This window comes from Passer domesticus, chromosome 17, assembly GCF_036417665.1.
Source record: "Passer domesticus isolate bPasDom1 chromosome 17, bPasDom1.hap1, whole genome shotgun sequence".
Lineage (NCBI taxonomy): Eukaryota > Metazoa > Chordata > Aves > Passeriformes > Passeridae > Passer > Passer domesticus.
Genome location: NC_087490.1, coordinates 3,478,444 through 3,503,381, shown reverse-complemented (window position 1 = coordinate 3,503,381; position 24,938 = coordinate 3,478,444). Strand labels below are relative to the sequence as shown.

General features: G+C 46.6%; 3 protein-coding genes across 3 annotated transcripts in view; 2 read left to right on the top strand and 1 right to left on the bottom strand.

Annotated features, from left to right (window-relative positions):
* Positions 1-1,020: 1,020 nt before the first annotated feature.
* Positions 1,021-24,938, top strand: part of ACADS (acyl-CoA dehydrogenase short chain) — a 111,472-nt gene continuing 87,554 nt past the window's right edge. Inside the window, exon 1 of the mRNA XM_064393059.1 lies at positions 1,021-1,025. The gene's annotated coding sequence lies outside the window, so the exon portion shown is untranslated. The remainder of the gene's footprint in view (positions 1,026-24,938) is intronic.
* On the top strand, positions 2,204-22,836 carry RNF10 (ring finger protein 10). The gene is made up of 17 exons (XM_064393056.1): positions 2,204-2,775; positions 8,332-8,534; positions 10,997-11,196; positions 12,201-12,291; positions 13,319-13,503; positions 13,581-13,717; positions 15,176-15,336; positions 15,661-15,789; positions 15,945-16,203; positions 16,436-16,569; positions 17,100-17,217; positions 17,508-17,609; positions 18,092-18,226; positions 19,036-19,133; positions 19,360-19,420; positions 19,572-19,730; positions 20,620-22,836. The coding sequence occupies exons 1-17, from the start codon at positions 2,616-2,618 to the stop codon at positions 20,694-20,696; spliced, it is 2,409 nt and encodes an 802-aa protein (XP_064249126.1). The 5' UTR covers positions 2,204-2,615; the 3' UTR covers positions 20,697-22,836.
* On the bottom strand, positions 21,439-24,718 carry POP5 (POP5 homolog, ribonuclease P/MRP subunit). The gene is made up of 5 exons (XM_064393067.1): positions 24,591-24,718; positions 24,380-24,522; positions 24,155-24,304; positions 23,614-23,697; positions 21,439-23,435 (listed from the first exon to the last, which is right to left on the bottom strand). The coding sequence occupies exons 1-5, from the start codon at positions 24,608-24,610 to the stop codon at positions 23,329-23,331; spliced, it is 504 nt and encodes a 167-aa protein (XP_064249137.1). The 5' UTR covers positions 24,611-24,718; the 3' UTR covers positions 21,439-23,328.

Here is a 24,938-nt window from a genome sequence, read left to right as displayed (position 1 = left end):
CCTGTGGGGCTGCTTGGCAGATGGGCCTGGCAGGGGCTTGCTCTGGCAAATAAACCCTCTTCACTGGTTGATACGAACACCCAGGTATGATCAGGCAGCTGTGGTAGAGGATACAGACATGCCAAAGAAATGCAGCAGCTTCTGCAGGGCCCATTTGGGCTGTGGAGAAATGGGAAGTTGGAAGAGGAATCACAGTCATTACAAAGAGGATAAATGATTGATTGATTGCAATAGCCTTTCATGGAACACTATCCAACCAGACATGAAGGGGGAACAGTTGGAAAAGTTAAATACTGTGATCATGTGATACTTTGGACTTTTCCTGGGGCCTGGTGTCACCTCAAACAAATCTCCTCCAAAATCCAGAATACTTGAATGCTGAGTAAATCCATAAGTCACCAAGGAGCACTGTGGTTAGCCAGGCCCGCGCTCTGGCAGGGACAAAGAGGAGCTACAGCAGCCCTTGGCCTGGGTTGAAGGCCACCTGTCTGTCCCATGTCCCACTCCTGGTGACGTGTTGCAGGGAAGGAAACTATGTGGAGCCTTGAAGATAAGCCCAGTGTCCTCTGTGTTTTTCCAGTAACCCCAGACTCTGCTGATAGCTGCTATCGGACTGAGAAAAAACTCAGAAACTCTTCCCAGTGTGGGCTCAAAGCTCCGTGACCAACTAGAGGTAATGGCCAGCCAGGCCGACAGAAAAACCCAGGCTGTTATTCAGCAAACGGCGCTTTCAGGAGCAGCGGGAGGCTGTTAGTCGATCCCCACTCTGCTCATTACAGCGTCCCCAGCACCACAAGTGTTTCAGGCCCGGAGAGGCCGCTCTCCCGAGCGCTCCCGGTCACCGGGGCCGCAGCGGCGTTCCCGTCGCCATGGGAACGGCAGCGGGCGCGCGGCACGCCGGGCTGGAGAACGCCCCGCCCACCGCCCCGCGCCTGGCCAATGAGCTCCTGGGGAGCTCCTGGCGGTGACCAATGGCCGGCGGCGGGCGCGCAGGGGGCGTGGCCGGCGCTCGGAGCGATGGCGGCCGGGCCGTGAGGGCAGCGCGGGGCAGCCCCGACCTCCTCCTTCCCTGTCCGGCCCCCTCCTTCCCTGCCCGGCCCCGGCCTCCCCTGCCCGGCCTTCCCCTGCCCGGCCCCCGCCTCCCCTGCCCGCCACGCCCGGCATCGCTGCCCGGACACGGCCCGGCCCCGAGCGGCGCCCCAGAGCGCGCTGGCAGTGACGGTACCTGCGGGGCTGCTTGGCACGGAGCTGCTCCTGCATCTTTGCTTTTTTATTTCAGTGACCTGTTTATTATGTGAGCTGTTCGAACTACGTGGTTGTTTATATCTGGGGGAAGACTTCCTCGAATTTATTTTCTTCCCACAGCAAGCTGATTTGCTAATAAAAATGTTGTGTTTTATTTTTAAAGTTTTGTGTCTCTCTGTTCGCTTTTTGGTACTGCATTTGCTATTTCTTAATTATTTTCAAATGCAGAGGAACAACTTTGTTAGAAAATTGAGGGTTTTCACTCCCCTCAAATCCAGAAGATCTAAACACTGTGGTAACTGCACTCACAGTTTGGTCAGTAATTCTAAGAGTAATAGACCTAAATAGGGAACAATCAGGTGTTAAAATAAGCCCTTTATGAGGCTTTTCTTAAAATAATATTTATGGTGGATTTGTTTGAAATGTGTAAAACACAAATTCCTGGATTTGTTGATGATGCTGGTGTTACAGAGCCTGTGCACACAAAACTGGTAGTGAAGCTTTTACCTGAGGGGCTGTACACTCACATCCTGGAATGAATTAGGGGGTAAAGGTGCCCTCACATCCTCCACCCGTACTTTTTTTTAAGAAGCTGGGAATTGCTCTCTCACAGAACTTGATGCTCTTATCCCTAAAATAATGGAAAAGGCACCAGGAGATGCATTTAAGAATGCATTTTAAAGCTTAAAAGAAATGCCTTTAGGATCTGAGTTGCCTTGTGGGTTTTTTTCCCCCTTTTACTTTGAGGGAAAGGTTGAAAAATATCACTTCGAGTAGGCCTGATGATATACTCTTTTTTGTTTGTTTCTTTTTTTAACTTTTACGGTTATTTGCTACAAAGAGAGAGCAATGATTTTATATTAAATCATTTTCCGTCCCGCTGAGGCGGGGGCTCGGCCCGGGCCCGCCCGCGGCTCCCGGCGCGCCCCGCGCGGCCCGGGACTACAAATCCCGTCATGCCCGCGGGCCCGCCCGGGCCGGCTGCATCCGGGTCCGGCCACTGCTGCGGGCGGCTCGTCGCCATTACGGGGCAGCGGCGGCCGAGCCGGGGCCGGTGCGGCGCCGAGCAGCCGGTGGGTGCCGGGGTGGTGCCGACCCCTCGGGCGGCAGCAGCGCCGGGCCCCGCGGGGCTCCGTGAGCAGCTCTTCTCTCCCCCGCGCCCGGAGCCCCGCAGGCCCGGCCCGGCCTCCCGCGGCCTTCCCCGGTTCGAGCGGAGCAGCGAGAAGATGTCGCCATGAAGGAGGCCGAGTCCGCGCTGCGCCGCCCCCGCCGGTCGCCCCCGCGGGCCATGAGCCTGGGCCCCCGCCGGCTCCGCCAGCGCCCGTCGTGCCCCCCCGCCCAGGGCCGCCGCTCGCCCGGGGCGCCCGTTGATGCTGCAGAGCCCGCCCGGCGCCGCTGCCGCAGCCCCCGCCATGGAGAGGAGCAGCCCCTGCGGCTCCGGTGCGCCCGCGTCCTCGGCCGGCAGCAAAGGGCAGCAGCCGCGCTCCGCCTCGGCCGGGCCCGCCGCGGGGGAGTCTAAGCCCAAAGGCGGTGAGCGCTGTGAGGGGCGGGCGGGGGCGGGCGGCCGTGGGCCCCGCGGGTGTGGGGCAGCCGAACTGCGCTCGTCGGGTTGTTTGTGTCCCGGCGGCGTTTAATAGGCGGCGTTTCAGGTCACTGCCTGTTTTTGGTTTCTTTTTCCTTCCTCTTCCGGCTTTGCTCGCTGGGATTCCTACTCTCCTCTTCCCTTAAGGATTTATGCTTTATCTTCATTAGTAGAGTAAGCAGCTTGAGCGCTAAAGCCCTGGTGCTATAGTAAGAACATACATTCCCTGGTGCCTGTGGGTAGAGCCCTTAACATTATCTTGTCCCTTAACTTTATGTTGTCCCTTAACTTTATGTTGTCCCAGTGTTGCTGCCCCTCCCTCAGGGGGCTGGTGCCGCACACAGCACTGCCCTGGCCCCGGTGTTTCAGGCACCTGCTCTGGGGGAGCTCGGGGCCGGCTGGCTGCTGTTTGCTCATCTGGCATCCAGCCCAAAGTGTCTCACCTGCGATTGCAAACAGCTGGTTCTGCTGACAGAGCAATTTGTCAGAAGCCAGTGTGGGTCCTGTCATCGTTTCAAGGTAATAGCTAAGCCCACGTAGCTCTCTGAACTTGTTTAGGAACTTAGGAAGAGAGTGAGTGTGTGAGGGTTCCTGGCAACCTTTTTTTTTTTTTTTTTTTCCCCCCCCTAAAACCTAGAAATGGGGCGGTAGTGATTAAAATTGGTGATTTTAGTCCTGGAAGTATGTGAGAGAGTGTCAACAGGTTGCTGCACCACCATTGCTGTACTAATTTCCTTCCTCTCAGTGGTTTGTTTCAGCTGTATTGCTTGAGGCCTCTGAGAGAGCTCAGTGCTCTCCAGAGGGTTAACAAAATAAGTATCTTGGAGGTGTTTGTTGACTCCTTTTTGGACCTTCTAAGCATGGTCATGTCCTGGGTGTCCAAGTATTACCTGCTCTGCACCTCTATTAATTAGCCACTTCCCCAGGATTGACAGAAGTGGGACACGGGAGGTGACTCACCCCCAGCTCCCCAGGTTGTGGTGTAACTGTGCAATTACTATGAAATTTTAACTTCGAATTCAACCACTTGGAAGTCTTTTTAAGAAGAACTTTTTCTGTCCTTGTCTTGCCAAGAGACACCTCCTCACTCCAGCTTCTTTTGTAGCAGTGTGTGATGCTCTGTGGAGGATTGCTCACAGAATACAAACGTCCTTCAGGAAGGGGTTAAGATGGTTTGTGCTGTGGCTGGTATCCCTTCATGTATCTGAGGAAGGATGTAAAAGGCCTGTTGTTCCAGCCCAGAATAAAAATATTAAGTGATTTTTGTGGAGTATCACCTTTCACAGGTTTGAAATAATGGCACTGGTAGCACAGGAGCAGTGGGGAGAGGAATCCTCATGACTGTTCTTCTCTACTCCAAACTTTTAATTAAATAATCACCAAAAGTTTTTAAGACTTTTTTTTTTTTATAAAACAGTGGAAAATTTTGTCATAGCATAATTCCACTTTAGTGATGCTTGTTTCCAAACTACAGTGGAGGGCAGAGGGATGAGTTGCTTCCTTTACAGGGCATCAAAGAGAGCTGGACAAATTAGAATCTCTTTTCATAGTAGTAGATGTTTGTCTAGGAATATCTTAACTGGAGGGTACTGAACACTTAAACAAAAAGATTCCCTTGATGAAATTAGGTCAAACAACTGCACAGGATGCAGCTGGGCAAAACTGTGGCTATGATTTTATGGCTGTTGGGTGTAGGACACTGGCATGTCACCACATGGAATCTTTTTCTGGAGTTCCTTATCACTGTCCTTTTGGCTGATGTGGTGCACCCCTTTAAGGACAGGTATAGGATGTTCTGGAAATCATGCATCTCCTCTGAAATGGAAGGTAATCCTATGGACCACAGACCTTCCTCAGCTGGTCACTGGGTTAAATCCAGTCAAGCACTTGCCATTTGGTGCTTTCCAAAGTTACCTGCTGCAGCTGTCCAGAAAATGCATTTTCTTGAACCCTTGTGGTAGCTTCTCTCTCTCTCACAGTGCAGCTGGAAATTGGCTAAGTAGAGTACTGTATTCCCTTGTATTTGTGGGAGTTTGATTCCTCCTACCTTTCAAATTTGGCCTCAGAGACTAAATTAAACTGCAAGTTTCTAACAGAAAAGTTTCTTTATGTTGTGTTAGCGTGCCAACAGGAATCACATCCAGTTAGAGTGGAATAAAGCAGATAAGGCTTGTTGGGGTTCTGTGCAGTGCTGTGGGGCTGATGGACAGTGTTAGCTGTCACAACCCTTCCTGGGCCCTGTCACAGCCAGAGTGAGCTGCTTGGCTGGCTGTGAGAGCTCGGTCACCTCCTGCTCACTGGGATGTTTGCCTTGGCAGCAGCAGTGCCTCTGTGCTTTCATGAAACCACCCTGTGGCTTTGGTGTGCTCCAGACCCCTTATGCAATGCTGCTGGCTTCAGCACAGCTCAAAGAAAAGAGGGGGAAAAAGGTGGAGGGAAACAGCAGTTCTCACCCCAGCTCCAGAGCCCAGGGGGTCACCTGCAGCTGCTTCTGGTGCTGTGAGCTTCATCTCCCCTCTCTGGATCTTTGGAGATACAGCAGGAGAAACCAGGAATCTCAAGGCTTGCTCCAAAATGCCAGAAGAGTTTTATTGTTAGTGTTTTTAAATTATACAGGCAGTATTTTTATAAGTATTTCGGGTAGATAAATCCACATAATTTGTGTATATATATATTAGATGCCATGAAAACAGCAAAAGGACTAACTGAGGACCTGAGTGCAAAGTACCTCACCAGCACTCTGGCTTTTGCTAGCTCCTCATTTGCCAAAAAGAAACAAACAAATCCAAACTTACCCTGCTTAAAACTGGGATTTCACAAGAGAGGATGGCAGTGAGAATCTTACACTTTTCTCTGTGCCAGAGTGCAGCCTGTTCTACCCTGTCCTTTGTGGGAGTGCTGGGATGGATGGATGATAGAAAGCAGAGCTTCCCTGACGTGTGGCATGCTGGAAAGGTTGGGAGAGACAGCATTGCTTAGATTCAGGGTAGGGAAAAGCTGTTTACAGCTGCATTCTCCAAGCTCCTGGCTGTCTGCTGACCAATTTCATTGCTTCTCTGATGGACCTGGCTTTGGCTGAGATCAGCTATTCTTGTGGTGGAGGGGTGAAACTGCCCACCTGTAAAATGAGGTCTGAAGCATTGTTAGACTGTTGTAGTGTCCTTTTAAAAAAGGCACAAGTGGAGAGTTCTTTCCTATAAAATGTGAGCGGCACTGAAGTGACTCCCAAAGGCTCCAGGAGGTGCCTTAAAAGGACCTAGAGTATGACAGGAATGTGTGTAAACCATCTGACTGACAAAGCTGGTGGTGAGTAACTCGATTAAAACTTTAAGTGGTAGGAGATTCTTCTGTCAGCTCCAGGGGTGAGCTTTCCTTGTTCAGGGACTTGTAAACACCCACTTTAGACTGACTTTTTTTGAGTTGTTTCTTTTCCCCATTTGAAAATGGCAGGGAAACTGCAAAGTGGTACAGGCACAACGGGCATCTGCCCCTCTAGTGCATTTGCTGAAATTACAGATTTAAGAGAGTGGCTCAGCTGACAAGTTCTGCTCCTGAGTAACTTAAGGAGTAGTCTAAACTGCTTCAAGACTACTTAATTTTTTACCAGAGACTGAGAGGTGTTGGTTATTCCTTCTTCCCTACAAATATTCTCAAAAAAAGGTCTGTCTAATCATTCAGCCAGACCTGGTCACACCCTCAGTACTTGGCAGCTTCTGGTGTGTTTTTTCCTGATAATGCTCAAGCCATGTCCTTTTAGCCTGATGTGCATTAAAGCACTGCCAGCTCTGCAGGCATGTGTTTGAGTTACACAGCTGTGGTTCTGACAGAGTTGGTTTAATTCTGAATTAAAGGATCAGCCTTTTGAATAGCAGAGTAAATTACCAATTCTGATGATGAAGTTTGTCTGCAATATGGGCCTGTCACATCGTGTGAAAGTAATGATAGTGTCCTGTTTTAGCTGTAGTTGCAGCCAGAGAAGTCTGACAAGTGCAAGAAACAGCAGACCAGCCCAGAACCTGGTCCAGCCACTTTTATTGCTTAATTTATTCTGTTGAGGTTGGATCCTCAGTAATGTACAATAACACATCCTGTTCTCAGCTCACCTTTTCTGGGGGTGCAGGTGGAAGAAAAAACTTAAAATGACAAAAGATGCATTATGTGGATGATGCCATTCCAGCTGTTTTAAATGCTTGGGTAGATGGGAAATGGTGCTGGAAAGGGAAAAACTGGGACCACTGGCAATGAAACTGCCCATATGAGAAACATGATCCTGAATCACAGTGAGGTGTTTGCCTGCCACGTAAGATTTATGTTAAGGGCTGGGGAGGAAGACTGCAAAGTGGGAAAAGGGAAACTAATAGGCTTTTATGAAGTGCAACTAGATATTGTGTGAGGGCTTGCTGTTTGTGTCATGTTTACTGAGTATCCAGAGTGACTTTGGGGCTGGCTGGTGTGGGTAGATGTCTTGTGGGGCCTGAGGAGTTTTGTTTCTGAGCTTATCACTGTACCTGTGCTACAAATAAAACTTGGGGCAGGTGGTGGAAGTGCTGGGTTCAGCACCCAGCCTGCAGCCTGTTGTGTCCTTGGGCAGCTCTGATCTTGTGTTAAGGCTGCAGAAATACTTTCATAGTATTAACTCTGTTCTAGCAGTTTGATTTAGCAGCTGTTGAGGCACAGAACACCCCTCTAAAGAGCTGGATTGATTTTTCTGCTCTTTATTCCTGCAGTTTTTTGCTTTGTGCTTCACCACTGTGTTCCATGTTAGGGTCAATGGTGTGCTAAGTACAATTTTTGGCAGACAGTTGTTGTTGCATAGGTTGGTGGACTTAGTACTTAGATCTTAGGTATGTGCCCTGCAAGGCCACAAAGTGTTTGGTTTGTGCTTCAAGATCAATTAGCATTTTTTGGCCTGATGACATAAAAATATTTTTAAAATAGAATTAGATCTACTGGGATCTTTTAAGCAAAAAGTGCAGAAGTGATTGAAAACAGGCAATGGAAGCCTTTAAGAAAAATGCAGGCAGTGGTGTATTTGTACAGTGGTGTATTTGTACAGTGTATTTAATGTGTGAATAAATAAGATAAATTGTGTGGTTTAGGCAAATTAAATGAAAAAAAACAACTAGTTTTTAGTTCTTGTAACAGGGTATGAAGATGTGGTGTGTGATGGTGATATTTATAACTTAATGTACCGGATAATGCACTAATATCTGGTGGTGGCAATTCCAAATCTGGAAAAAAGAAATTCAACTTCTTTTATAAAAGCTAGAGCACGGCAAATATATTCTTTAAAACTCTTTGACCAGCTCTTTAGACAATGATGGGAATGAAGTGGTTTGGGTTGCTGGGGGATTTAATGTCCTGATATGTCCACTATAATGTCCACTTAAGAAATGGCTGAGGTGAGCTCATCTCTGGGCTGAGGTGCTGAATTTAGCTGAGGTGCACTATTTGGGGCCAACTCTGAAGCTGCTGATCTGATTTTTCTTTTATTTTCTTTTCAGATGGAAAGAATGCCAGTGGACCCAAACAGCGTTATAATCGTAAAAGAGAAACTTCATATTCAAAAAATGAGAACTTTTCCAGTCAGTCCCGTCGCTCCAGTTCACAGAAAAGCAAAGCTTTTAACAAGATGCCCCCTCAAAGGGGAGGCGGCGGCGGGAGTGGCAAAACTTTTAGCTCTTCTAATGGTGGACGACGAGATGAGGTGAGAAGTGCAATGCCATGCCTCCAAGGCCTCCTTTCCTGGCATGAGAGGATCACCCTGACCTGCCTAGCTGGGTCTGCTGTGTTCATTTCCAGGGTTGGGAAGGGAGAGAGTAATAAGAGTGCTAAGATTGTTGAGATGCCAGGGGGAGTGTGAGCAGAGCAATGTGGCAGCTACAGAAGAGGAGTGCTCTTAGCTGTGCTCCAGGCAGATAGCAAAATGCTGTCTGAGGAGTATGTGCCAAGACGTGTACACGTGACATGGGTTTTTTGTGAAAATGTATAGTGACACAATTTCACTGCCCTATCCCTGCTGGCCACACTATTTTTAGTACAGCCCAGGTGCCACTGGCTGCCTTGCCCACCTGGGCACACCTGGTTCATGTTCAGCTGCTGTTTGCCAACGCCCCCAGGTCTTTTTCTGATGGTCTTTTCCAGCTGCTCTTTGCCAGGGCTGGAGCATTCCTAGGGGCTGTTGTGACCCAAGTGTAGGACCTGGCACTTGGTGTTGTTGAACCTCGCATCACTGGTGTTGACCAGTCAGTCCAGCTGTCCAGATCCCTCTGCAGAGCCTTCCTGGCCTCCAGCACATCTACATTCCCACCCAGCTTGGTGTCATCTGTGGACTTGCATAGAGTGCCCTCAATCCCCTTGTCCAGATCATTGGTAAAGACATCAAACAGGACTGGCCCAGATACTGAGCTCTGGGGAACCCCACTCGTGGGGGCCCAGGTGGATGTCACCCCTGTCCCTCTGCTCCCTGGGCCCTGCCATCCAGACAGGCTTTTTACTTGGGAGTAGTGTGCTTATCCAAGGCATGGGCAGCCACTTTCTTCAGGAGAATGCTGTGAGAAACCATGCCAAAGGCTTTTCTAAGGTCCAGGCCGACAACATCCACCACAGCTGTTCCCTCATGCACTGTGTCACCTTGTCACAGGAGGAGATCAGGTTAGTCAGGCAGAACCTGCCTTTCATAAACCCATGTTGGCTGGGCCTGATCCCCTGCTTGTCCTGTACACCCTGTGTGATGGCTTGAAGGATAATCTCCTCCATAACCTTGCCCATCACAGAGGTCAGATTGACAGGCCTGTAATTGCCCTCATCCTCCTTCCAGCCCTTCTTGTAGGTGTGTGTCACATTTGATGACTTTTAGTCAGCTGGGGCCTCCCAGTTTGCCAGGGCTGCTGGTAAATGATGATCATTGCTGGCAGCTCCCTAATTCCCTGTGGGTGGATCCCATCCAGCCCCATGGGCTCAGGGGTGTCTCAGTGGCACAGCAGGGCACTGACTTTCTCTGGAGTATGGGGCTTCATTCTGCTCCTTGTCCCAGTCTTCCAGCTCAGGGGACTGGGTACCCTGAGGTCAACTGGCCTTTCTGTTAAAGCCTGAGGGAAAGAAGGCATTAAGTACCTCAGCCTTTTCCTCACCCTTTGCCACTGGGTTTCCTTCTGTATCCAATAAAGCATGGGGATTTTCTTTAGCTCACTTTTTGTAGGTGATGTATTTATGGAAGCATCTTTTTGTCTTTTACAACAGTGGCCAGATTAGGTTCTAGTCAGGCTGTGGCCCTTCATTTCTTTCCCTGCACAACCTCATGACATCCTTGTAGTCCTGTTGAGCTCCCATCCCTTCTTCCTCAGGTCATAAATTCCTTTTTTTCCCCGAGTTCCATTTAAAATTCTCTGTTGAGCCAGGCTGGTCTTCCCTCATGTTTTTGGCACAAGGGGACAGCACGTTCCTGTGCCTTTAAGATTTCTTGAAGTATGTCCAATCTTTTGGACTCTTTTGCCCTTCAGCACTGCCTTCCAAGGGACTTTGCCAACCAGCCTTCTATACAGGCCAAAGTTTGCCCTCTGAAGATTGGTTGTGTCCAACCAGTTCAGGGGCACAAATTTTACAGGTGATAGTGGTATTGCAGAAGTAATTGTGTTGGCCTTGCTGATATCAGGATAAAACCAGACTGATGTGGGTCTAAATACTCTAGAGTGTTTGTGGGCTTTAACTGATACTCTGGTTTTTCAGTGTTGATGGATGAGCAGCACTTCTCACCTAGATCACTGGCTGAAAATTCACCTGCTGCCTCTGCTGAATTTTGATTTGTTACTTCATTACATGAAAACTAACCAAAACAAGTACAGCCTGTGCAAACAGTAATCAGTCTTGTATTACTGTCCAAAAGAGTATTGTCAGGATTTGAACAACTTCTTGACTATGTTTTGCCAGCTTTTACATGTTTTTGTGGTTGTTTTAACTCCTTTTGCTCAGTGTGGGGTAAGAGCACTGAGTACTCACTTTCAGGTTCTCAGGCATTTCTAACTGCACTACTTGATTTGCAGAACAGGGATGGGAGAAGGTGAGTGAGTAGATGCTGCATGTGCTGTGTGCTGGGGCCTGGATGCCCCCCTGCACTGATGCCTTTGCTGTAAACTCCAGCAATTTCTCACAAATGCTGTTCTCTCTTAGGTAGCAGAGGCTCAACGGGCAGAGTTCAGCCCTGCCCAGTTCTCTGGTCCCAAGAAGATTAATCTGAACCACTTACTGAACTTCACCTTTGAACCCCGTGGCCAAGCAGGACATTTTGATGGGAATGGACATGGCAACTGGGGGAAAAGGAACAAGTGGGGACATAAACCCTTCAACAAGGAGCTCTTCCTGCAGGCCAAGTGAGTGGGAGATCCATGGGGCTCTTAGACTTCTGCAGAGACATGGAGCTGTAAGGGGTGACAAGCCAGGGAGTTCTGTTGGGCTTGACTAATTGTCTTGTCTTTTCCAGGGTGAAATTACCTTTCTGTAGTGTTTTTAGTGGTAATGTCTATATTTTAAAGTGATGTTGTCTTCACCTATATGCAAGATATCTGTTGGAGTGAGTCCTTTAGATACAAACAAAAATCCTCTGCTCAAATTCTCAAGCATGGCTTTGGGACATGACAGTCCTGCTTGGGAATATCTGTATAGTTCCTTATAGAAGATGGTTGGTTTTTTTTTCCAAAAGTTGGTTTGTTGAGCTAGAAGTGATAACAGTTGCTAGGTGAAGGTTAATCTGAATTTTTAAGTCCCAAAGGCAATTACTTATATGGGTCTTAGTTCTTAAAATGCTGATTATTTTGTGGGCCCCAAAGTATGTAGTATAACCCAAATGATGATCAGTATGGTACCTAGCAGCTGAATTCCTTTTTGACTGGAAGTTTCCCCAGAGTTTGAAGTGTGTTCAGGACATCCTATCTCTGATAATATTAAAGATAAAAAGTATTGTCAGCATTGATGCTTCTGATTTCTCCATAAGGTTTTGTGGCTTATTGTAGTGAAGTCTATTTGCAGGAACCCCAGTAGTTGTAGTTTTTGTGACAAGATTTTTCCCCTTGTGGATTCCCTGTTTTTCAATAGATCCCCATTGCAGCTGACTGTTTCCTACACGTTTCTGGAAAACCAGTCTGCCTGGCTCATTCTGTACTTACTGTGTGATGTTGTGTCTAACTGAACAGACACACCTGTGTCCTGAAAATCTGGTTGTGAACTGAGCTCTTGATTTCTTATTGATAGAAGTTACTGACTGCATCCAGCAGTTTTCTGCTGGACAAAGAAGAAGCTGAGAGAATCCTATAGAATAGTTCTCAAAAAGTTTTTAGAAACAACTGAGTGGATCATCTGTCTCTTTGCCTTTCCCCAGCTGCCAGTTTGTTGTCTCTGAAGAACAGGACTACACAGTCCACTTTGCTGATCCAGATACCTTGGTCAACTGGGACTTTGTGGAGCAAGTGGTCAGTTGTGATGGGCTAGATTTTTTTTTTCCTTCTTAAGAACCTCAACCTGTCTTTAACTACCTCTTTCCCTCTGTGATGTTACATAAAACTCATCTGTTTTTGAGTTGAGGCCTTTTCTGTCACTCCCACAATACTGGGAAAGATCTGTCATGGAATATATTATGAAATACTTTCATGACAGGAAAAGAGAAGTGCTAAAATCTATTAGGAAAATTAGCAGCTTCTTCTTGCTTTCGCAGATGGGAGCTCATCAAAAATAGTATCTGACATTCTGTAGACAGAGTCCTTGTGATCGAGATATTAACAGAAAACTTGGGCATGAGTCCACAGAAGAGGACTAGAGTGTAGAATTTTGAAGAATTATTCTGTGCATAGGTGGCCTATCTTGCCTAGCAACAAAATGGAAAATCTCTTGAGAATTGTGGTCAGAAGTTTTGGGTTGCCTCAAGCAGCAATTTATATCTGCCAAGACAGTCTGGTGCATGGTGTAGGTGGAGAAGGAGGTAGGCTTACTGTTACCTGCCACTACAAGAGAGCTGAAAACTCTAGGTGCTTGCTTGGCAGTTATGTCTCTGCCACACAGAGAAGCTACCAAAGTGTCTGACTAGACCTAGCATTTTCATGGAAGTGGGTAAGTTCAGTCTCACAGTTACACAGGGCTGCACAAGTCTGCTTGTGGGAGAGGCCACAGAGCTCGCTTGCCTGCTCACTGTCTGAATTCACATAATAAGGATGCTGCTAACTCTTAAAGATGATGAATACCTGAGGGGAAATGCAAGAAGACTCACTTTTTAATGTCATTTGAGCAGAAATAAGACATAAGAAATAAGCTGGGTTGCTTAGAAGGTTATTCCATGTGCAGTCTGAAGGTGTTAGTTGACAGTGCACTAATTTCTTGATAAATAAACAGTCTAAAGAGCTGGAAGATAATATATTAGAGTAGATCTTACAGGTGGCTTATTCTGGATCCCAGGAACTGATTTGAGTCTAAAACTTGTACTGTTGTTCTCATGTGCCATTTCAGCGAATCTGTAGCCATGAAGTGCCCTCGTGCCCCATATGTCTGTACCCACCAACTGCTGCCAAGATCACCCGCTGTGGGCACATCTTCTGCTGGGCATGTATCCTTCACTATCTCTCCTTGAGTGAGAAGGCCTGGAGTAAGTGTCCAATTTGTTATGGCTCTGTTCATAAGAAGGATCTCAAGAGGTGAGATGATATTAATGAAATCATGCATCTTTTTGCAGTGTTATTTTTGCACTGCTAACCTCCTCCATACATTGCAGTGTTGTTGCTATGGAAACACGTCAGTATGCAATTGGTGACACCATTACAATGCAACTTATGAGAAGAGAGAAGGGTGTTCTGGTAGCACTGCCCAAATCCCAGTGGATGAATGTGGTTCAGCCTGTTTACATCAGAGGTGAGTGTATCCCAGCCCTGGTGGTTGGTTGGAATCCTGTTTCTGACTGACCAGGATTTGTGTTGAGATGATTTACCCTGGCTGCAAAACATGGGGCTTAGCAGCAGAAAACCTTAATGACCACACATGAACAGTAAACTTCCTATTCACACTGGTTTTCTGTCCAGGCTTTAACTTGTGTGCGTGTCCCTTCAAGTGACTGAAGTGCACACTCCTGCCTTCACAGTCACGGCTTATGGTTTGATGTGTCCTTTGTATCCTGCAGTCATTGGTGTGACTCTTACTGCTTTTATTGGCTCTTTGGTGTCCTTAACTTTTTTCCTCCTGACTCATTGTACAGCTTCACAAAAATAACTGTCTCTGTGTCTAAACTATTTCAAGGCTGTAATCTTCAACAAGGTTTTCATCATCTTCACTTATCCACTGAAGTCAGTGACTGCTATAGGGAAATAATCAAAATTATTGCAAACCTTATTCCAAACATCTGTTGCCTGACATCTTCAGTTTTCTGCAGGCAAGAGTGTGACTAACTCATCATCATCTTATCTGTTAGTATCGCAGAAATTTTGTGACTAAAGAAATAATTTTACTGAACATTGCTGCTTTGTGGGCTGTCTTGGCTCACTTAGTTTTGCAGTCACATTTAGGAAAGGCTGCATGCATTTAAACTCTCTGGAAAAAGTAGAGTCTTCTAATGTGTGATGATATCCAGCATGCAGGCTGTGGTCTTACATGATTCTCAGTATTTGAAACTAGGGGACTTTAAGTCTTTTCATAAACAAACAGAAGAACAAATATAGGATTTGAGAACACTCTAAAGCCAGAAAATTCACCATTACCTTGGTGTCTGTAGGCAAGGTTAGACCCTTGGAGAGCAGTGAATACAGGGATTGTGTTAATATGGGAGGCTGTGGTTGCTGTAAAGTAACAGCAATGGTCACCTTTTGCTAAACTGCAATTCTTTAGTTTATTATTTCTGCTGTGCTTATTGTAAAAACCTTGTAATAATGTTGTGTATGGATTTTTAATACATATGGGCTTATGAACTAGTTTGAGCCAAGCCAGAGAGGCTTTGCAGAAATTTCCAGCAGCAGTATTTTTGAGAAGAGAGGAAGAAGCTGCAGACTGCAGTGTTTCAGGAAGCTTTGACTCCCTCAAGGCTTCTCAAAGGTGATGCTCCTACAGTGTGGAAGTTTAGGCTTCATTTTTACTGATGTGTAGCAACTCAGTGGTGAAGTGGCAGATGAGCTGCTGTGTGGGGGAGGTGTCAGCAGCTGTGTGACACCAGCTTGTGATACAATGGTAATTTGTGGAGTCTCTATCAAACTCTTGCTGAGTGTTGTCTGCCCTGAGTGATTAACTCACAAAGGGAGCAGTAACAAAACTTCTGAAGAAGCAGCACTCCAAACTGGTGGCTCTATATGTAGATGTTAATTATTTGGTGCTCCTTCTGTGCAGATGACCAGCACAGTCAGTATTCAAAGCTGCTTCTGGCATCCAGGGAGCAGGTCTTGCAGCTGGTGATCCTGGAGGAGAAAGCAGCATTACTGAAACAGTATGAGGAAGAAAAACACACCCCAGAAGCCTGTTTCATTGAGGCAGCTATCCAGGAGCTGAAGGTAACAACCTCTTGGGAGCCTTTTAGTAGCTTTATTTTTAGGAGTGTGCTGAGCATCCTTGTTCTGCTGTATGGTGGTGTGTGATTATTCTGGTCTCTAGCAAGTTGCTGATGTTTGCTGCTGGAGTAGCATTATACACCTTGGAGGAGACTGTAGCCTTTGGGCCCAGGCATCTGATGTGGTGTTCAGGATAATACAGCAGAATGGTTTTTATGGGATGGTATTCCAGTAAAGGAATGCCAGGGCAAGGCTAAAAATAACTGTGAAGGTGGTCTCCTTGCTTAAATGGCAAACTGAAACTTGATCCCTTTGGATGATCTCCAGGAACGGGAAACAGCACTGTCTGCTGACCAGGATAAAAACAATGGCATTGCTGGGATCAGTGCAGCTGTGGAAGAACTGGTCCTGGAAAGCTCCAAAGCTGTGGAGCCTGCTGTTTCCCAAGAGAAAAAGGTGGGTGACAAATCTGCTCTGGCAGATCCTGTTAACACTTAATTCTGCCACCTCACACTGCAGTGTGTGGTGAGCTCGTGCCAGAGATTTTTGCAGAGATGATAATCTTTGATGTAGGTGGCGTGGTGCTAACTCTATCCTCTCTGCTGTGGTAGTGTGATGTGGAATATCTCTCTGCATTTGATGAGGAGCTTGTGGAGCCTTCCTCTGACCTGGCAAGTTCCTTTTCACCTCCTGTGGAAGTAGAAGAGGCAGTGCTGGATGAGGAGGAAGTACCTGAGGTGGACACTGTGGGAGAACCTGTTATGAGCACTGCAGAGGAACCAAATCTAGCTGAAACAAGCTGCCAAGAATCTAAAGATACAGTTAGCAGTGGACATCTTGGCAACTCTCCTTTTTACTATTTCTATCAAGGTCAGTGCAATGAAATCCTGGAATCACAGGGGCAGAGATGCCTCCTTTGAGACCCCCCTTGAGGAATGAGTTTGTCAGTTCATTAGATACAGATAACCCCTGTGAAATAAAAGTCCTACAGGAATTCAGAAAGGAGCTTAAAAACTATTAGTGGAGGATGTCCTGAAGTGGGGAGAAGGGTACTGAAAATGAGCAGGCAAGGAAGGAGTGATGATGGTGTGTTGCCTTGCAGCTGAGGATGGGCAGTGCATGTACCTTCACCCTGTGAACGTCCGATGCCTTGTGCGTGAATATGGCAGCTTGGAGAAGAGTCCAGAGAAGATAACTGCAGCTGTAGTGGAGATAACTGGCTACTCCATGACAGAGGTACTTATTTTATCTTCTTATTAATTAAGGGCCTTGTTTTGGCAGGTTGGTCATTGTAGAGGAGACCTGATTCTCTTCAGTAGTATAAGAAATAATAAATATGAATGGGTAGGGGTGCTAATCTGTGAAGGGCATCTCTGGAAGCTGCTGGGCCTTATGTTCCTTTTGTTAAGTAGGCTGCAGTATAGATTTTTTTTTCCTAGAAGGTCCAGTACAAAAATAATTGTTGCAAGTCTGGTATTGCGGAATTTTCTTCCAGTGATGTGAGTGAGAAGGGAGGAAGAACATGAAAATCAGTAAGCAAGCTGGAGTAATTGCATCCAAGTCTGATTATGATGTAGCTGGTGGAGATCTTGGAACATTTGATTCTGACTCAGGGCATCCGTCATGTGTTTGTAGTTTTTAAAGTAACTATTGTGTCACTGGTGCTATTTTTTTCCATTTGATTTGATGAATATTGTGCATTCTATTTCTGTTCATCACCATGGCTGCCTCTGGTCCTTGTGGTGCTATATCACTCTCTTTATCAGGATATAAGACAGCGTCATCGCTACCTCTGTCACTTGCCCCTCACCTGTGAGTTCAGCATTTGTGAACTGGCTCTGAAGCCACCTGTCATCTCCAAGGAGACTTTAGAGTTGTTCTCAGGTTTGTAGTTGTTCTTATCCCTTTAATGGTAGAAAAGAGAACATACTTTAGAGCTTTACTCCTCTTGCACCAAGTGTCTGGTGACTGCTGGACAGAACAGCCCAAATTCACTGTTTCACAGACAGCAGTTCCAAAAAGAATAAAAAATCCCAACTGCTTAGAAGAGCATATGTTGTTTGTAAGCATATTTTGTTACTAATGTGTTATAAGGTTGTTCTCAGAACTGGAGGAAACCTTGCCAGAGTAGTGGTGTGGGTTTTTTGATACCCAGTATTGTGCTTTGCCCCTAGATGACCTTGAGAAGAGGAAACGCCTGCGGCAGAAGAAAGCTCGCGATGAACGGCGACGAGAGCGCAGGATTGAGATGGAAGAGAACAAGAAACAGGGCAAATGTAAGTGGTGGTGGCACATAACTGGTGGATTTCCAGTCATATTTGGTTGCTGAGCAGATTTCTTGAGCTATAGGATGAACTCGGAGGCCTGTAGTTTGTGGTGTGTACTTAGAACAAGATTACAAAGTATTAGGAACAATGTCTGTAATGAAAAACATAAGCTGTTTTAGTCAGGATGTTAAGTGATGTTATGCAATTGCTGCATACTTGTGCATTTTGGGAGAGATGGAGGGCATTCAAGGGCACAGCTATCTCCATGGTGTACATAGCTCTGTTTTTATAGTAATCACGATGTGAAGTGAAAAATGAAGAAAGCAAAAAAAGGCCTAGAAACTGCTTCCATCCAGCAGCAGGGCTTGTACTGGTCTCCAAATAGAGGGTGGAAAGAAATGAGTTGGCACCTCCTAGACTCCTGAAATGACTTGCATATTGACAGTCCTCCCCCACATTGTGTAGTGCTTTAATTTAAAATCTCTTTCTAGATCCAGAGGTCCATATTGCTCTAGAGAATCTGCAGCAGTTCCCTGCTTTTACCTCTTGCCCTGGAGAAACTACCAGCGCTGATCATCAGGGCTTCTGTCAGTCTCCTCTTGGCAGAAGCCCTGTGTTTCAGACAGGTGAGCATCTGGAAAAACACATCACATCTAGCTCTTGATCATTCTTTTGGGATCTATTGCTCAGGTCATCGTGCTAAACTTCTCAATATTGATCAAAGACAGCTTCTTTTCAGAGAAGCTCAGCTGTTCCATCCCTGAAAGTGTTCAAGGTGAAGTTGGATGGGGCTTGGAGCAACCTGGTGTAGTGAAAGGTGTGCCTGCCCCTGGCAGGGTGGTGGATTCAAGTCCTTTCCAGCCCAAACCATTCTGTGATTCTGTGATTCTTTCCTAGGCTGCCTATGAGATAATACACAAAAGGCAGACATGGTTAAGAAACATTCTGTTCCTTTGTCTGCTTTTTACTAGCTCTACCTTGACAATATGAGAGCTGCACTGTAGTTACCCCATCTTTTGCATGAGGCAGAAGAAAGGAAACAATTTCCCCAAAAAGGGAAGAAAATTGTGTTTGCCAGGAAAACACTACTGGAGTTTTTCCCTTCTATCATCTCCATCTTCTCCAACACATTATTCTAAAATAAACCCACAAAAAGCACCCCCCTCCCAGCTTCCCAAAATAAGTCAACAAAACTGCTCAAGCAAACAGAAAAAACCCAAAAGAAAACCACAAGAAAACTTAAATTTGCTTTAAATAAAAAGATTGAGGAAATTTGAGAGATCCCACTGTGTGACTGATGGATAGAACTAATGAGATCAAAATGAGTAATTACATAGGCTAATAAAATTTTATTTCTGCTACATCCTGATAAGCAGCATAATGACTGCCTTGGCCAAGTGCAACTGGCTTTAATTCTCAGTTCCTTTCTCTGTAGAATCTATTCCAACTCCTCTGTCACCTGCTGCCAGCCAGGTCAGCCCATTGCTCTGTGGAAGCTTGGAGGAAGAGTCTCCCTTCCCTTCCTTTGCTCAGGTAAACCATGTAGCAGAGTGAATCTTGTCAGAATTACCTGTCTTAGTTGGGGATGAAGCTGAGACTATAATTGCTTCCCCTACAAGAACAATGTGGGATAAATCTTGGGGAGATATCACAAGGTTTGAGTGCTTGAAGGGGCTTCTAGATTTTTTTGCCACTTAAGGGGTCTGCAGGATTGTTCAAGTATGTGGAGTTTAATCATGTCTTACAACTGTTTTGATAGATGTTGAGAGTTGGAAAGGCAAAACCAGAAACGTGGCCTAAACCTGCTCCAAAGACAAGAGGTAAGAAAATTTGATAGTAGTACTTCAGGTTCTTTACCATGCACCTGAATGTGAGAAATCCTCTAACTTCAAAAGAAGGATCTGGAGTGTGGAAGGGCATTTGTGTGGTGAAAGTTTTGTACAGCCTTCTGCATGTCCTTCCCTCTTTCAGATGAGAACACTCTGGCACTCCCTGTGCCTGGAGAGAGTGATGGAGAAAGTGACAGCTCTGACCGGATACCTGTGCCCAGCTTCCAGAATTCCTTCAGCCAAGCTATTGAGGCAGCCCTCCTGAAACTGGACAAACCATCCACAGCTGATCATTTGTCAGGTAAAGGGCAGGGGGAAGGGCAGGAAAACTTTCTGATGTGAAGAAATTGAGTATTTCCCCTTCTTCCTCTGGGAGAAGTGAAAGCAGCAATTTTGGGGACCAAAAATTGGCCAGAGAACAGTTCTGAAAATTGTCAGGTTGTGGTTTCTGAACAGCTTGACTAGGGCTTCTGTCAGCTTAAAGCAGCCTCGTAGTGGGAGCTGAGATCTCCAACTAGCAAAGAATCCTGTTAGGGCAAAGGTGGCTTTTGACAATCGTGTTGGCCATGTCTCTGCTGGAATCTAAAGCTTTATCTTAAGGATGTTCAGGTTATACATTTCTAAACTGAAAATACCTGAGCTGCGAACTACCACTTCAGTTTGACCAAAATATCGAGGTAACTGCTGGCTGAAATTTCAAATTAGGCCATGTGAAACAAATTGAGGTGAACTTAACGCTGGTGCTGGCTGGTGAAACTTACTTTTAATGCTCATTTCTGATGTTTAGCTTTGGCTTCTGTTTGGAGACTGCACTGGGTGATGGAGAGAGTTGGATGGGAGGGCCTGGGAGTTTCAGTGCAGTGTCTGCTCCAGTTGTGGTTTTTTTGGACATGTATCAAAGTGATACTTGTTGGAAAGGCAAACTGCTGGACACTGCAGTCCAAGGATCTGCTGTTGCAACAGCAACTTTGCAATCATTAAGGCATGTTTATAGTTGTGTTTCAGAGTGATGGAGTCTCCCTTAGTTCATCTGCAGTCATTTTTTTGTTAAACTGTCTGGTGTTCAGTGAATTGATAGTAAGTGCTGTGGATCTGTAGAAGCCACTTAAGCCAGGGAAGACCATTTATCATTTCTGTGTGATGTTTCTGTTCCATTTTAAGAATGACAGTATCATTTTAATTCTTCACAGAGGAAAAGGGAGGCAAGAAAAGAAAGAAACAGAAGCAGAAGCTATTGTTCAGCACCTCTGTTGTTCACACCAAGTGATTCTGCTATTCAAGAGAAGTTTCCTCTCCTGGTTTTCTTTTAATTTTGCTTTGTTTTGCTGCTATAGTTTAAGTATTTAAATTTGAACAGCCTAAACTTGTTTTTCCAGGACTTCTAGGGGCTTCAGGAGGAAACCATGACAGTATATGTTGAAGTAACATGTTTTGATTCCAACTGCTTAATGAATTTATACTGAAACAGAGTTTTGAAAGTAACAACCCAGAGACAAATCTGCCAAGGCTTCTAGTTGCTGAGTCAGTCCTTTGGGCATGATTAGCACTGTGAAAGTCCTTACAGGTGTGTGGCACTGCCAAAGTACTGCAATATTACCCAAGAGAAAAGGCAGAGAGCCTTTATTTTCCTGTAATTATTCATGGGCAGAAGTCCAGCTGACTGACAGTAGTGCTGTTGCAGTAAAGCTGTCAAACTGCTCTCTTGAGAAACTGGTTTTGGCTGCACTGGATACAGGCAAAACAGCTTATTGGCTTTAGAGTGTTAGCTGCTATATCTGTTCTTTTTCTAAAGAGCAAGAATTCCTCCTGTTCTCCTGGCTTGGAAAGATAAAAAGCTGAGGTGAGTGTAAAGCAGAACTTGGCTACTTGGTTTTAAAGTGGCTTGATGATTTTTGTATTTCAAAATGGCACTAGTGGTAGAAGGAACTTCCCGACTTCTCTCAGTTGTTCAGGTCTGTTTTATTGTGGGTGAGTGAGGCTGCTACTTTTTGTTTGTTTTTTGCCAACCATGGGCTACTCATTCTTTTTAACCTGATCATCTAGAATAAACACTCCCCTCTAGGGCTCCTGGTAACCTTCTGAATGATGGTTTGACACTGGCTGCTCTTGAGTTGGAAGAACAACTGCTAGCTGAAGTCTGTAGATAACTTTACACCCCAGCAAGAAACTGGGGTTCTCTTGTACTGGGATAAGGGCCTGTATGTGCTTGGTTCTGGGATTTAAGTTGATCTGTGCTATGAACATGTCTCCTCTGGACCCCTCCCTGCTCTTTCTTTGGGTGGTCACATTCTGCACTGCTTGTGGTTTGATTTGAGCTACTGAGTTAAGTGGTGTGGATTTTGTTGAATAAATGAATTTTAGGTGTAATGTACCAGTCAAGGCCAACAGTTGCAATAAATCACAGACACACACAGTGCTGCAGCTGAACTGTCACAGCAGTGTGGAGCCCTGGAACATTGCAGAGACTCACATTTTACCTTCCTGCTGGCAGAGTTAATTGCAGGGTGCTGGTACAAAGTACCACTGAACTTAGGGAGGGAGACTGACTGTCTTGGGTTGTCTTCAGCCCCAGTGGCACAGGCTGCAGTGTGCTCTGTCCCTCTGACACTGATCTGAGCAGGAACTGTGTGTCTGAGGCACCTGGAGTATCCCAACACCACTGGCACTCAGTGGTTGTGTCCCTGTTTAAAAAGCTGGTGTCAGTACTTGCGTGCTTCATTTCAGAGCAACAGGCTCCACTTGTGTGCCTCATGGAAACTGGTACCAGAGTACATCACTTGTGGCTGTAAACCAGAAAGAACAGGAGAGGGGGGAGGTACAGAATATTTCCAACTGCTACAGGAGGATAGAGGAAACACCTGCAAGACATTCTTTGAAAGCAGCTTGGCTTCACGCTTGGTCACAACTAACCCCACTCAGTGGAAGACAGTACAGCTTGTCAGGGGACTGCAGAGAAACCAAGACAACACACCTGACAGGGGTAACAGGTCTTGCTGTACTTTAAATGCATATGGGAAAACAATTGGTGAGGGCAGAGAAAGCAATAAGATTTAAATATGCAGTGAAGCTTGTTTACAGCAAGTCATTTTAAGCTAAGGAACAGGAGTAACTACTTAAGTGTCTAACCAGTATCTGTTGTGTTCTGTTATCTCTGCACATTTATAGTCAACTTTTCTTTGCACTGGGAAGAGAGAATAGCTGGAGCTGGTGTAACTCACCTCCACATGTCACAGGCACTAGGGTAAGGGAAGTGATGTGGGCAAGGCAGGCAGTCCCTGCTGCAGGGGCTGTCCCCACAGGGACAGCATCTTCAATTGTATCTTGTTTTCCTATGGATTCGAGATAATACCAGCAATGCTACTTTCCTGTAACTGATTGGTGTAAACTTAATAAATATCTAAGCAGTACTTGTACCGATGAGTTTTATCATGGGGGGATGGAGTTGAGCCTTGCAGCTCTGCCATACATTCCATGCACCCACTGCTCCTGTGTACACAGTGGTGCTTTTCTCACTCAGAACAGTGATAGCCCTGTGGCTAACAGTGCACTTAAAGTAAAAAGCAGATGTTAATGCTTTTTGTATGCTGAAGGAGAGTAACTCCAGTCCTTGTCTGTGCCAACTGCCTAAAGCACCCTTCTACCTCAGCAAGAAGAACACCTTGAGCTGCTGCACTCCTCAGGAGGGGTTTGGACTCCTGCAGTGAAATAGGCAAGTAGCCTACTTAAGAGAAATCGTGTTTTATTTTTTAAAAATTTGTTTAAAAACATTTGGAATGGGGAATGAAGTCTAAATAGGAACAAATGCTTTTCCAGTCCCCTGCACTGCTTAACACTGAAGATAACCAGTCACATCTTGATTAAACAAGTACAGAATAGAGATGAACAGTAACAAGGGCCATTCAGTCTGTCTCTGTGCCATCATCATCCTCCTCCTCATCTCCACTTTGAGACTGCTCTTCTGTAAGGGAACAGCTCAACAAGGACTTCTGTATACACTGTCTTTCCTCTGCAATAAAGAAAGCAACAGAGGGTTATTACTTGATCTCTTCACATGCACTGGACTGTCCTCCACTTCTAAAGACAGAAACATTCCTCAGGGAAAGAATTCAGAAGTAGCCCAGCATATCCTACAAAACCCCCAGGAACTGAGGCTACATTTTAGGAAAGGGGCTAGAGAAACTCACCTTCATTTGTACAGTTTTGCAACAACCTCAGCAGCTGTGTTCTGTTATACTGAATCAGGAATTTCTGACACGTTCTTATGGTACCTGTGGAAGTCACAAGAATAGCATGTAACAATCTACACAACCAAATGTTTCAGAGCTGTGTGTCTATTTCCAGAGGAGCATTGTATCAAGTGACAAATGCCCCATGAAACAAGTTTGTTAATGTGAATACTACAAAGGGTCTGTAACGTCATTTCTCATTGCTGAGGTTAAGTGGTGGAGTAATAATTTCTAACATGCAGTGCCTGTTAGTTCCCCTGGGGCTTAATTTTCACAATACAGAAGCTACCACCCTTTGAAAATATATTTTAAAATAATGTAACATTGTATTTGCTGCTCTGGTTTTGTGATAAACGTAATGAAGCTTCAAACAAAATTAACGAAGCTTTCAAAAAAGAACTGCTGGTGCCTGTTTCTTATTTAGATGTGCTGAAAGCAGTTGCTGTTAGTAACACAGGGGGACTGTGGCAGGAATGGTTAGAGCTCCGCGGCCCCTGACCTCCGACGTGCAGCGTGTTGAGGAAGCAGGGGTAGCGCTGCCCGCGGCTCTCCAGGCTCCGCACGAAGGGCAGCGCGGAGCACAGCAGCCGGTACGAGTCCTTGCGGCACCGCAGCAGCACCGTCCCGGTGTAGGCGTTCAGGTACTTCACTGCGGACACAGCGCACGGCTGAGCGGAGCGGAGCGGAGGGACCCCGCGGCCCGGCCCGCCCGCCCGGCCCGCACCTGTGAAGGAGATGGAGCAGCACGCCAGGCCGTAGTCCCCGTGCACCCGCGTGATGGCGTCTCTGACGGCGAGGCCCAGCGCGCGGTCCTCGATGCACTGCCGGCAGCGCGGGTCCTCCGAGACCACCTCGCACAGCACGTACCTGCGGGACGGCGCGGCGTGAGCGGCGCGCACCGCCCGCACCCGCGGCGCGGCCCCCGCCCGCCTCACCTGTTCTTGAAGCGCACCATGGCGGCGGCGGCGCGCGGCACGGACGGACGGCGCGCCCGGCCAATGGGGAGCCGCCTCTGCGCGCTGTAGCCAATGGGCGGCGCGGAGGGGCGGGGACAAGGGGAGGACAGCGCGGCCGCTGCCGGCGGGGCGGCCCCGCCTCCCTCTATGGGCCGCGCGTGCGCGGTGCGGCCGCGAGCTGCCCGCGGGTCACGGAGCCGGGATCGCTGAGGGTGGGAAAGACCTGAGGCCATCGTGCCCGGCTATGAGCAGTTGTCACCATGTTAGCTGACCATGTCTGGTCTTTCCTTCAACACCTCCGTCACCCTGGGTAGCCCATTCCAATGT